The 12,124-nt window shown below is 39.7% G+C and overlaps 1 protein-coding gene and 1 long non-coding RNA gene across 5 annotated transcripts; one reads left to right on the top strand and one right to left on the bottom strand.

Annotated features, from left to right (window-relative positions):
• The first annotated feature begins 3,098 nt into the window (after positions 1–3,098).
• LOC147757119 (uncharacterized) lies at positions 3,099–8,557 on the top strand. Of its 2 annotated transcripts, none has more exons than XM_086982732.1 (3): positions 3,099–3,224; positions 3,877–4,068; positions 8,345–8,557. In XM_086982732.1, the coding sequence occupies exons 1-3, from the start codon at positions 3,218–3,220 to the stop codon at positions 8,404–8,406; spliced, it is 261 nt and encodes an 86-aa protein (XP_086838858.1). In that variant the 5' UTR covers positions 3,099–3,217; the 3' UTR covers positions 8,407–8,557. The 2 variants fall into 2 exon arrangements, with proteins under 2 accessions (XP_086838858.1, XP_086838857.1); XM_086982731.1 differs by lacking the exon at positions 8,345–8,557 and adding an exon at positions 5,645–8,338.
• On the bottom strand, positions 8,556–12,100 carry LOC111248487 (uncharacterized). Of its 3 annotated transcripts, none has more exons than XR_015323123.1 (3): positions 11,708–12,100; positions 11,506–11,611; positions 8,556–9,796 (listed from the first exon to the last, which is right to left on the bottom strand). It is a non-coding gene; the product is annotated as an uncharacterized LOC111248487 (long non-coding RNA). The 3 variants fall into 3 exon arrangements; XR_015323124.1 differs by lacking the exon at positions 11,506–11,611 and adding an exon at positions 11,404–11,486; XR_015323122.1 differs by lacking the exon at positions 11,506–11,611 and having other exon boundaries at positions 11,708–11,988.
• Between the last annotated feature and the right edge of the window lie 24 nt (positions 12,101–12,124).

The following is a 12,124-nucleotide window of genomic DNA, read 5'->3' as shown; positions in this document are numbered from 1 at the left end:
ATCGGTCCAGTCATTAAAACCTTGTCGCGGTCGAAGCCATCGTGGAATACGGTTGTCGGACATTTCACTTAGTAGATATCTGAAGCTACTCGAAACAGGAACATTTACCTTATTATGGTATGCTGCGAAGCATAAGTTACAGTATAATTAGTTTATGTACACTGAATAATTATATATACTTATATAGACAGTGTTTAATAGTTTTCCTTTATTTGTAGTGCTTAAATTATTATTTTACGTAATAATACTAGTCTAGATGTGATTTATTTAATTTATTAATTCAATTCTGTTCAGATTTCGAAACCGTCGTTTTACTATGGCCTTTTTAATCTAATAGCCTGTCTACGAATTCCATATATGACAGCTAAAAGCCTGTGTCGAAGCTTCCATCGCCGGCTCCATGCCAATTTCATAAATGATACTAATGGAAACTAATATACTAAATATAAAATTAACTCGTTTGGTTAAGAAAAGCTTCAAAGCTAGTAGAAGTGTATTTTAATAATATTTACATTTTTTTTGTGTTTTTGTAATATTTTGTCGTCGGTGGAACTTAGAGAAGCCTAAGAGAAGTTTACGCCTTATTATGTCAAACCTTCTGTCTGTGTACGCTAAGTATTAAGAAACAGCTTTACATCTATAACGAGGACTCTACAGACTTATAAGACGAACAATTATCTTGCAACTATTAATTTATTACAATAGTTTAAGATATCATCTGGAATTATAGAAAAAGTAGCGGAGCTCGCTCGGATGAATTTTTGGACGGCTCCTATAAAGGATATTAAATTTCCAACATGCCACAATTAGATTATCTATATAATTAGAATGTTTCTATAAGACAGTCGATATTAAATCTAGAGCAGCTTAACTATGGCAAGCCACGAACAGATTTGGAGATGGAGTCTTCGCCTTTACGATTACTTAGGACCGTTTGTTCAAGCGGCAATCTCTTACGGACAAAGGCAGACGGCGAGTGTGGTGACGCGTATCGACGGCCATCCGAGAATACGGTGGCGCGACTATCTCACTGCGACAAACTTAGTCGAACTCCTCATTTGAGATGCATAGATATCTAATATTCGGTAGCTAAACGAAGCACTTTCATGAAGCTACACGCACTTTAGGGCTCAAATTTAGCCCCAAAAATATTTGGTGTAGATCTAAATGAACGCTATCTTGGATACGCAAAATGCTGGACTAGCTAAATATTATCACCTGGCTTGGTCTTCAAAATGCGCTCGAACAGTTAGGCAATAAGCTCAGCATCGGCCTAGAAATTTATTTAATGTTCCGCGATATTCCGAGGCCAATAACACATGGCCTCTAGAATCCTGTAAGCATAACTCGATTTCATTTAGCACATAATTCATCTGACTGTTCCATAAGGTTAGTACGGATTATTAGAGGAATAGGACTTTATGACAACTGTTGTGGTAATTATGTTTTATTTATCTGTTGAAATTAGGTTATTTATGCCCTCTTAATACATATCGCCACGGGATCATCTGGGTGGTTAATACCTCTCTTAAGTGCGTTACCATGGTAATCATAAACATGCGACCATTTCTGACTCAAGTTTCAGCTTTGGCAAATGGTTTCCATGACATATTGCCGTCATGGCCGGTCGTGGGTCTGTCATGAAAAAAACGAAGGAGCCTAGCAACGACCACACCCTGCACAGCCAATATCCGATGGAAAGAAACATGGTGTAGGGTACTTCTTATGGGAACCGACACTTTTCAATGGAAGCTTGCCTTTTGCAGGCTTCGGCGGGGCGCTAAAGTAAGCCTAGTTTTGCTGTAGACCGCTTCTTGGATAACCTCCGTAAAAATACCCAATCCTCACGAGTCAGATCCTGAGTAATCCAATACACATGATCAGTTACATATGTATTAGTCTACACAGAATTACGCAAGCCAATTCATAAGTAGGAAACATGGCCTATTGAGGGCAATTCCCTACTCAGCGATAAACCCAAAGGCTCTAATTGAAAAAAAATAAATAATGATAGTATCGGTATTAACTCCGTCAGAAAAGCTTACAGATGCAAAATTTTTGTTTGTTCGTCTATATGATAAGTCATGGTTTGACGTGAACAAATTCCAAATAGATCCGGGGATCCTTTCAAAAGCGATCGCAAATTCATTTAGTTGTAACGCACTGTGAAATTTCGGTACTTTTACTTAATTTTGCACCAATTAAACACCGATTGTATCTTATGGCACATTGATACTTACTTTTTTCCTTTGAATCACGGTTTCTATTTCGGATTCACAGCGCACACGTGCTGCATAAGCGGATGAGCTGTATACTATTTAGTATTACGGGCTATATTGGAGATTTAGTGAGCAATGGATACCGTCACTGGTCGATTGTATTTACCGACAAGCTAGTACAGATAAGATGTACATGCATACTGTAGTCATTTTTTCCTAGATTATCAAAATCGTTGCGCAGACGAGCGTATCACATCATTACGATTAAGCTTTTGATTGGAAAAGAATAGAGATCCGTCCTTAATACCCTACCGGCAACACAGATGCTCCATAATTAGGTAGATAAAAAAGGATATAATTTTTATTATTCATTATCTTCTTCCATATGTCCAAATAATGATATATGCAGTTGTCTATACCACAAGAGTAACTAGAAGAGTTTTTGCCACAGCGGTTGTGACTCTTATATAGTCACTCATTATTGTTCACTTCGATGCTATTTAACTCATGCAGTCACTTTCTTATCCATTATTCTTTTTGGATTCAATCTTTTTATAAAAACAAGACATTCTGTTTAAAGGCACGCTTTCGTTTAGTGAGATTATTTTTGAGTGTTCCATTTTTCTACTTTCTTGCGCGCGTGACCTTTTCCGAGCAATAAGAACTCCTAGCGTTCACACTGCTCCTCACTGAGGATGACTTTCGAAGCGGAAAATTCCCGCTTGACCACGTGATATGGCCCCACTGTTTCCCTCGCCTGTTTCAAACCGCTCGCCCCTTTTCAGGCTTCACGAGCGCCCTCCTCCTCCTCCTTTTTTAGGTCCGCGACTCCCGAATGGGTAACTCTCTCCTGCGGTATAATGATGCCGTGCGTATAGTACTACACACACTTCACTGTACCATCTCCGTACCCTATGCCGCCAGCATCCTCTATATCACAGACTTGGCCGTGATGCCAGAAGGAATGAACTAAATCGACTAGCGATCGTTAAGAACACATGCTGGGTAAATGAACGGATTTCTATGGTCAGATAGAGATATAACGGCCACAGCGGTGCGTGCTTGCAGTAGTGCCATTTGTCTTCGAAATATATATATGTATATATATACATGATGGCATCAAACATGCCATCAGCCAGAGCAAGATTATATAGACGTGAGATAGTGCCACTGTTACAAGAAGGCTTTGCTTCAGACGTTACTTGTTCGAGAGAGACCAAATAGCGTCGCGATCTCTTTAATGCGCGAGTCTAGTTGGCGACAGGTACCGTTCTCACTGTGCTATTACACGATCTACTGTTAGATAAGCGAAGAAGTGTGCTCGTCTATGGATGTATGTACGCTTAATGACGCAAATGTCTCACAGTTCTTCCATGTATGTAGCTATATTCATTCGTGTGTCCTTCCTATGGTCATTGACATGCATAGGTCGGCAGCCTGCTATAGAAGTCAAGCTCAAGGGCACTTAGCGTTATTGCATTCTGTCTTGTAAATCTCTGAGAATAGATGTCTCGTTTCAAAAAGAAATACCGTTCTCGTCCGTCAGTAGAACAGTGTCAATAGAACGAGACGAATTGTGTACCAAGAAGTCAGTAGATCCGTTCCATATTGTATGTACTAGGAGATTTCATATCACTTACGCAGTTTATTTTTATAGCGGGGCGAGGGAGGTCGCGGCAGGGAAACATGCCGACTTCACTGGACGCGGCACGTCCATCCTTCGCCGGCTCCTCAGCCGGGCCCCGGCTCCGTTGCTGTAGAGTGGTGCTCGCGTGTGTCCGTGTGTGTCTGAGCGTCCTGTACCCCCGTACCAACTTCTCCCGCACCCCCGAAGGACAAGGCAGCACATGTGAGTAACATGGTGTATGATGCGTTAATGTCTTTGGGTTCAATTGAATGTGATTTAATCGTATTTTACTTCATGTGCATATACCAATGAGGGCTAAACAATATCACACGTGCGGCGTAGTGCTTACGTGGCCTTTAACTGTTCCGAAAACTGTGACGGATTGTTGGATTCAGCGTTTTTTCAGTTCTAGTTTCAACAAACGTTTAAGAGCGTAGCTCATTTTGTATGACCAGGGCTGAAAGATTGTATAACAGTGGGTCCCCGCGTACACTAAATACGTGTACTGCATGCATTGCCAGAATAAAGATTCGCTCGAGACATATACAATACACAACACGCATATATATCAGCTTCTTGCGGCGAAAGCGACCGGAACAAACTGTGCTTTGTTCGCCGACCAAACAATGCGGGGGAATTCAAGCATTATAACGTTGTTACAGCCAATGCTGGAGGTGACAAGGCCCTTTTGGGAACGCATGCTAGTCTTGTTCGTCTTTCTTTAATTAAAAACACCATGACAATACGTCCGTCTCATAAGAACACCTGCAGATGTCACAGACTAACATAATTTAGCGTATTATTGCCCTTTTTTTTACGTGGAAATTATTTAAGTGAGAGGGCGCGACATTTTCAACAATTTTTCGCTGAAATTGCATACCCTAAACCCGCATATAGCTCATTTCGAACGGTTTCGCTAACCATGAAACGGAATCGTGTCACTTCGTCATGCCCCCCACATTCGAGGCTTGCTATGTGCAGTTCCATGTTCTTCAATAAGTTCGAGCTTCTAATTACCAATTGCCTTCATTGCTTTCTGTCATGGGGCCAAAGCGACGTCGAATAAAGTTAAGCTATTTTATGTTATGACGTTTACGTGATGCGCAACCGAGAATTGAGTAAAAAGTCATTAATGAGCCTATATCGAGCTTTTTCTATGCTTTGTCGTACAGACATTTGTGCCGGTGAAAGATTTGGACACTTTTCACGCATTGGCAAGCCACAAATGCATTTTGCCGTTTTTCTTTTAGTTCAAACGAACGGTTAACACTAATGGATCTATCCCCCCAATAAATCAAAGAGTAACTAATGCCGTTCCAAAAGGTATAGGCTGAAGATATCCGTTACGCGTATATACTATTTCTGTTTGTTGATTATGACAGAACGATTTATGCAATGGAAGAATCAACTATTTATTTTTTATATTATTATTTCTTTAATTATATTATTATATCATCACACTTATAATGGAGAGTTCTCGGCGCTGTAGCAAAGGAATCATGCAAATATTCAGCCCCGTCGTTTTTGATGCCCTCTCCGTAATTAACACACAGCGGACTTAGTGGGCATTCTGCAATTTGGATCGCTGTGTGTAAATTTTAAAGGCCCCAAACGATGTGCTGATCTCACCTAGTTTATTTAAAATGTATTATTGCTTACGTACGTTTAGAAGGAACAGCTAGTAATGGCGTTGCCTTGAAACGTCAAATATCATTCCGGTACATACGAATTTAATTTTAATGATTTCTAACGATACGTGTTCTAATTAATGCTCCTCAAATGCTACGCGTCTTGACAGTTGGAAAAAGTTCTGCTCGTACCCCCCGGGTCCACAAAAATATACTGGGAAAAAGCGACGCGTCTTTTGAGCTTGCCAGGTATCCATACTCACAATGTGGAAATAATGGACGAAACACGGAGTAAGTCGATAAGTGTTGAGCCGAGCATTGCAAGAATAACACTTTTATATTGCCCAATATTTTAGACTGATCTGAAAATGGCAACGCTTTATAAATTTTCGTTCAATTAGTCGAGAGCCGATTAGAGAGACCTCTACAATCGAAAAAATAAACGATGCCGTTCGAATATCAAGGATATGTTGCTCGTGTAAATTTCGACCAAATTAATAATATTGCGTGCCAAAAACACCGAAAGTGAACATCTTGTTCTCCGAAATGTCTGTATATAACGATATTCTGTGCTGGAATACTTAGTGTCTTTTTTTTCTTACTCGCCTTTATCTGTCCCGTCGTGCTTCATGTATCGTAAAATCTCGGGGACAAAAATGTCAGGAACGTTTTGCTGACTACATTAATAGATACGGAGAATTTTTCAAGCCGTTAAATTAAACGGCATGGCCTATTTTAGAGGCATAATAAGATCTCCATAATTGCTCAGTGATCTCTGCTAGAAGAAATGGCAGCAATGCTGAAGGAAGCCGCAACGATTAGATCTCGTGCAGTGATATAACACCAGCTTTAATTTGCACCGTTGAAATAGAATACACACGGAACTTGTGAAGCCGTCCAGACGGAATAACTGCTATTGAAAGCAATTTTAATGTATGACTATATATAGTATGTTAGTATATACAAATCTGCCTCAGATCATATGTCATAACGTCCTTCAAGGGTTGAATCACAACTGGTTAATCTAAATGAGGGCTGTTCGTGGATAGTTCCTTCATATAAAAAAAAACTCCTTGGCCTGTCTTGTTCAATGGCAAAAATATTTATCTTCTGGAATATTCTTATTGGCTTTGAAGTGCGTCAAATCAGAGTTATTCTAGCATTTCTCCAAACGCACGTGAGCTATGCAAACTGTATAATTCGCTTAAATAGGCGCTAGTATATTCACAGGCGTACCTTAAATAGTACCCGAGCCTGTTGGGGTTTGTGTTTGATCGTTCATAATGTTTCGGAGCGCTCGAGGGCCCCCGCGTAGAATTGCAACAGATTATTAGTAGGATACTATAAAACGTTGCAGCGATTTTTACGCGAATAGGCGATCATGGCGCACTTCTAAAAAATGCTCATAGGGAGCATTCGGCCTGTAAGTACCTCGCGCAAATTGTGAATAGACTATGCCAATAACAGCTGCCTAGAATCCCATAGTAATTCTATGTTTTTTTTTAATTTTCATTAAAATAATTGTTCGTAATGAAACTACAAAAAGCTAGAGACATTGAAAATTTCGGCTTTTCGAGCTCTGCGAATCTACATTCCGACTACCTTGTTCACTCGCAATTCTATCAAGGACAACGCCTTTAGAGGGAGTGTCCCAATAGCTATTTCGCACAACGAGTATTGGTCGATCAGTTAATCTTATTATGTCATTTCTTATTAAATAATTGTATTCTATATACACGATGCGAGACCACCTGTTTTCTATGATAAACATTTTACTTTTGATGTGCACGTTTTTAACGCAATTGACTGGTTAGAATCAATGTTTGAACAGGTGTATTGTGTTAAAGTAGAGGAGATAAATCTGTGAGAACAATGAACAAATCTGATCATTATATTTTATGTTACTTGTGACACCGTGACAAGCTTTTTAAGATTTGCTTGCTAAATAAACTTAGTTCGCTAGTGCAGATGTGGGCGTACTTTGTGCACGTTCCCTTAATGCGTACGCGTATTCAAATCGGCCTTCCGCGGGCAAGCAGGGATTTTGGTAAAGCACGACGGTAAGAGGCCATTGAGACAAACGACGCACGGTTAAATCAACATGATGAAAATTTGGTGGACACAGAATGCTCATGCGGGTTAGGAGGCCGAAGGCAGTGTGATATTTTGTGATGAGCAGATCCGTTTTATGGGCACACGTCATCTAATACGCTCCATCTAATCAGTGATGAATAAACGACGGTTGGTACGAGCAAACATTGAAAGGATTTACCGGGTAGAGCTTTCGAAGCGTCTTCGTTCAGGTCGCCACGCGTGGTCACACTTGATGTAAAACACTTGTCGACCGCGTATAATGTAGTATAACAATTTAAATAGCGGATTGATAATGAGTCATGTTTTCTATTTTCCAACCCCTACATGTAACGCCAAACAACGGAACGGGAACGGTTTTCAGTTGCGAACGTATGTGCATAGGCACAGAAAACGTACACATATAACGCGTGTGAATGATACATGATAAAGAGAGTACAAAGGAAGAATGTAATGGAATAGAAGTCTAATTCACTTGAGGGATATACCTCGCAGTGTATTACTACTGAGGATCTAAGTTTAAAAGATGATCAGAGCAAAATGATAAATGAAAGCAGTGAAAATAGAAAGCAAATACAGAATCTAGATTTTATTTGGCGTCGTAGGTGACCATTTACCTTAATCGCTATAGATAAACAACCGACATGTCGTAAGGATTGTTGATGGCTAGCTTTGCTAAGAATTTCGACAAAGTGTCACCTATTCGTCTTCTAATACGATGGATGGTTTTTGTTTCAATGTCATTGTCTCTGATCTGATTCGACTTACTTGCACATCAGCTCGTTTTCGGCCGTATGACGGGAAAAACGTCCGGGGTCGTCGTTCATTTTATGAGAAGTAGGCCGCAAAAAGGACACTCGTGTGTAAAAAAAGATACCTTCGTTGGAGTACTTCTCGTTTGTAACCATTACTTAGATCCTAGATTTTAGTTCGCCTAGAAAATAGTAACTATCACATATTTTTCTCAGTATAATAAACAATGCTTGCTAATATCTTGCATGAAACTTTATTGAAACGTTCTAATTTACATAATTTTTTTCTTATAAATAAGGGCAGCTTCAATGCTATTCAATATTATTAAACATCCGGCATGCATTTTTTTTAATTTTGTTTTCAATTACTCTGAAGACGGCTACTTATGGGCAACATGAGTCAATGTAATATGAAGGGAATATAGTCGTTGTTAAACAATGCGAGAATATCTTTGTTGATATAAGACGATTTGCTTTGATGCTTGGGCTATTTTCACGTAAAGACGTTATTTATATGAACGCTATAAGCGATTTACTGACGATCGTTCGGTCGGCGTGCAAACTACGATTATTGCAAAGGACCAGCAACTGATCCGCTGTGTTTAGGTTTATATTACCCTTAGAAATATATCCTGGTATATAACATGATAAGTCGAGATTTAATTTTTTAAACAGAAACCAATTGTGTAGCGGTGATTCGCTTTCACAATGGTATGCAGCTCTCAAATTGAGCACAATAACAACAATGATAACATGTAAATTTTGACAAAATCTGAAAAAAATTTATCTCAGGAACCGGATTTTTTGCCTGCACTTCTTTCTGCTGTAATTCTTTAGAATTACAAGATTAGAATTACCGTGGTGTTTTTTTTAAATCAATAACTGTTACGATAAACGATTAACTCAAAGGTCACCCCAATATATTATATACTATAGTATTATAATTAGTTATTGTCAACGCAGTATTATACATATTAATTGATAGTGAATCAATTAGCGTCATTAAACGATCAGGTTTTCAAAGGACAACTTAAGGAACGTAATTAATGTCTTGACTGAAGGTATGTTTTGTTTCTTGTTGCCCAACTGGTCTAGTGCAACTATGCATTACCATCTAGAGAATCCATAAGTTTATTGAGCTGAGGATACCTTACACGCTTCATATGATTCTGTAGAAGGGCACTCTGTCCACTTTTCCGGAACCCCTCAAGAGTCTATTTAGTGACGAATGCGTACCGTGAAATCCACAATGCTAATATTATATGTAAGCATCTACTGTACATCTCCTTATTTCTTTGAGTGTTTCCTTAAGCGTACCTAGCGCTTGGATTAAAGGTTTTCAGTAATGTGTTCACGTTTCGCAATACGACGATCATTTCTTATTTACCATAGCTATAATTCTCTCTCGTTTCGCGATTCACATGGCTGCGGCGAACCAGTAGACACCAATGCCACCACCGATTCCATAGAGCAGGTCATCTGAAATGCCGCTTTTTCATTAGAAAAAAAACGCTTGATTATAGCGCAGGCGAAATCACAGTATTCCAGTGCGAGAAAAGCAACAGTGGAAAAACAAAGGAAATCATTTAATGGATTTTGGTAAGATGAAACATAATTTTTTTTATCTATGATGATGGTTGATCACAACTAAAACAGACGACAAGCCCAATATGTATGTATGTATATATATATATATATATATAAACGAAATAAAATGGTATGCCATCTCAATATAAGCGCAGGACGAGCCGCTGCAAATGGCTCATCCTATCTACTTAATAATGATCCGTCCCATTATGATAACAATAGTAGAATGCCGGCGAATGCGGATCAAGCCACGAAGAAGCTACTGGAATTGTAGACTGATTAAAAATCGATTATGGTAGAATCCGACTGTAGAATATTTAAGCGATCGACCGAGGGGTATAAATGCTTCGCTGCCGACCGAAGATGGCTACGGCAGCAGATCGTGTTGCGAGTGCTCACACATTTGCAAAAAGGGGTCTACGTTTGGTCCGGCCTAGAGATCTGTGGAGGAAGAATATAGGTAAGCTTTAACGTGAAGCTGTACGGGCGCCTTCCCCTGAAAAGACAGAACAGTTGTTTTGTCGAGGACAAGGCTCAACAAAAACACGACATTCGAAAGGCCTCAATCGGCAAAATTAGGTTCAAGGCTTTTGAGGCTCGACTGTACGGTCCTCTGGCGGTGCTTTGAAAGCTGTATGTTGTGCTAACCTTCCGACCTTGACGGGAACAACTTCCGACAGCCATACCAAGCCGGTCTAGGTGATTTTACAAAACTTTATCCTTATTATATTACCTAAAAAATGCGGCCAGCAAAGAACGGGTACCTTTTGGTGCAGCTGCAACAGGAATGGGCGCGTTAAAGTGCAGTGTGCAAGAGCACAGTGTGCTGCGGAAGTGTACAAGTGTAGCACTATACTGTTCACGAATCTGCGCCGATGCATCTTCTGAACGAAGCGTCGAACTGTCGCTGACAGACGACTGAATCAAAGAACTCTGAACATCCAGCGGCGATATGTATATACAAAACTTATTTTTTATTCATTTTCATTTATTCCAATATGCGGATAGTATTGGATACGCTTCGTGAAAGACTAGCCCTTTAATCAGCATTTAACTGCGCCTGCATTAAAGCTGAATTCGGTAATTCCTTTCAAGATTAAGCGAACAGCAATAGCACATCGAAATGGTCACATGGTGTATCTGATTCAGGCTGGTTATTGGATGAAATATTTCTACAATAGAGCTGTAAAGATTTCCCAGAGAAAATACGAAAATTCTAACAAAAAAGAACACTTAAAAACACTTTCGAGAGCTTCGAAAAATATGGTTGTGTTCGGTATGCTTCAGCATTTCGATAACGGAGAAATACTGTAAATCATCGTGATACGCGTGGTTTACATTAAAGAGTTAGTTAGACTTTTTTTTGCGTATCTTAAGCGTAAAGTTTATGATCCTTAAGACTACTTCTGGGTACGTATACATATGTACAAAGGCATCATATGCTAGCTAAGGAAAGTGGAATGGTCCCTAAGCGAGATATTCTCTGTTCAGATATGTACCGCCTCGCGTCGTTGTCGCCTGGTTAGGACTCCGCGTAAGCTAGTGTAGCCATTGTAAAGATTAGCAGGATTTGACTAAGTACCTAAAACGGACAAACGAACCTGTGTTATTTGTTTTAGGAAAAGCGGGTCGACGCAACGAATAGGGTAGCAGTAAATAAATGCGCAATCAGTTTCATGTGGTAGAAAAATTGATTCGAGCGTATACCTGAAAACGAAAACTGTGAGCTGTACTGTTGCACGAGGCACGTATTAGGGCATATAGTTTAAAATATAAAACGTTATAGTAATTATTTGTACTAACCGATGTAGATGAATTCGTAAGTGGTGTAAATTATGTAATTTCCTACACAAAAAAATTCGCAATTCAATCAACCCATTGAGCTTCTTCTACAAGCAAAATTCAGATGATATCTTGTGCTTGGGTAACGTTCAGATGATTGTGCATATCGTGCACCTGACGCGCATTAGATATCATACACCGCTCCGAAGTTTCAACTCACGCTAACTGGATAGCGTTAATTACTCAGCCAAATTAGCTGCGAACTGGGCGCCCGATGTCCGCTGATGCCGCCGCCGCCGCCACTGTTGTAGTATGTTCTGTAGACCTGTAAACGCGCATGAACGACTTTCGTTTCATTCAAATTCAACACATGTGTTAGCATGAAATTTAACGCCGGCTAAGGCAGCAAAGGTACCGCCTCAAAGACTATGCTTCTGT

This window comes from Varroa destructor, unplaced genomic scaffold, assembly GCF_002443255.2.
Source record: "Varroa destructor unplaced genomic scaffold, Vdes_3.0 BEIS01000003.1, whole genome shotgun sequence".
In the NCBI taxonomy this organism is placed as follows: Eukaryota; Metazoa; Arthropoda; class Arachnida; order Mesostigmata; family Varroidae; genus Varroa; species Varroa destructor.
The sequence above is the reverse complement of the archived record's forward strand: the minus strand, read 5'-3'. Positions and strand labels throughout refer to the sequence as shown.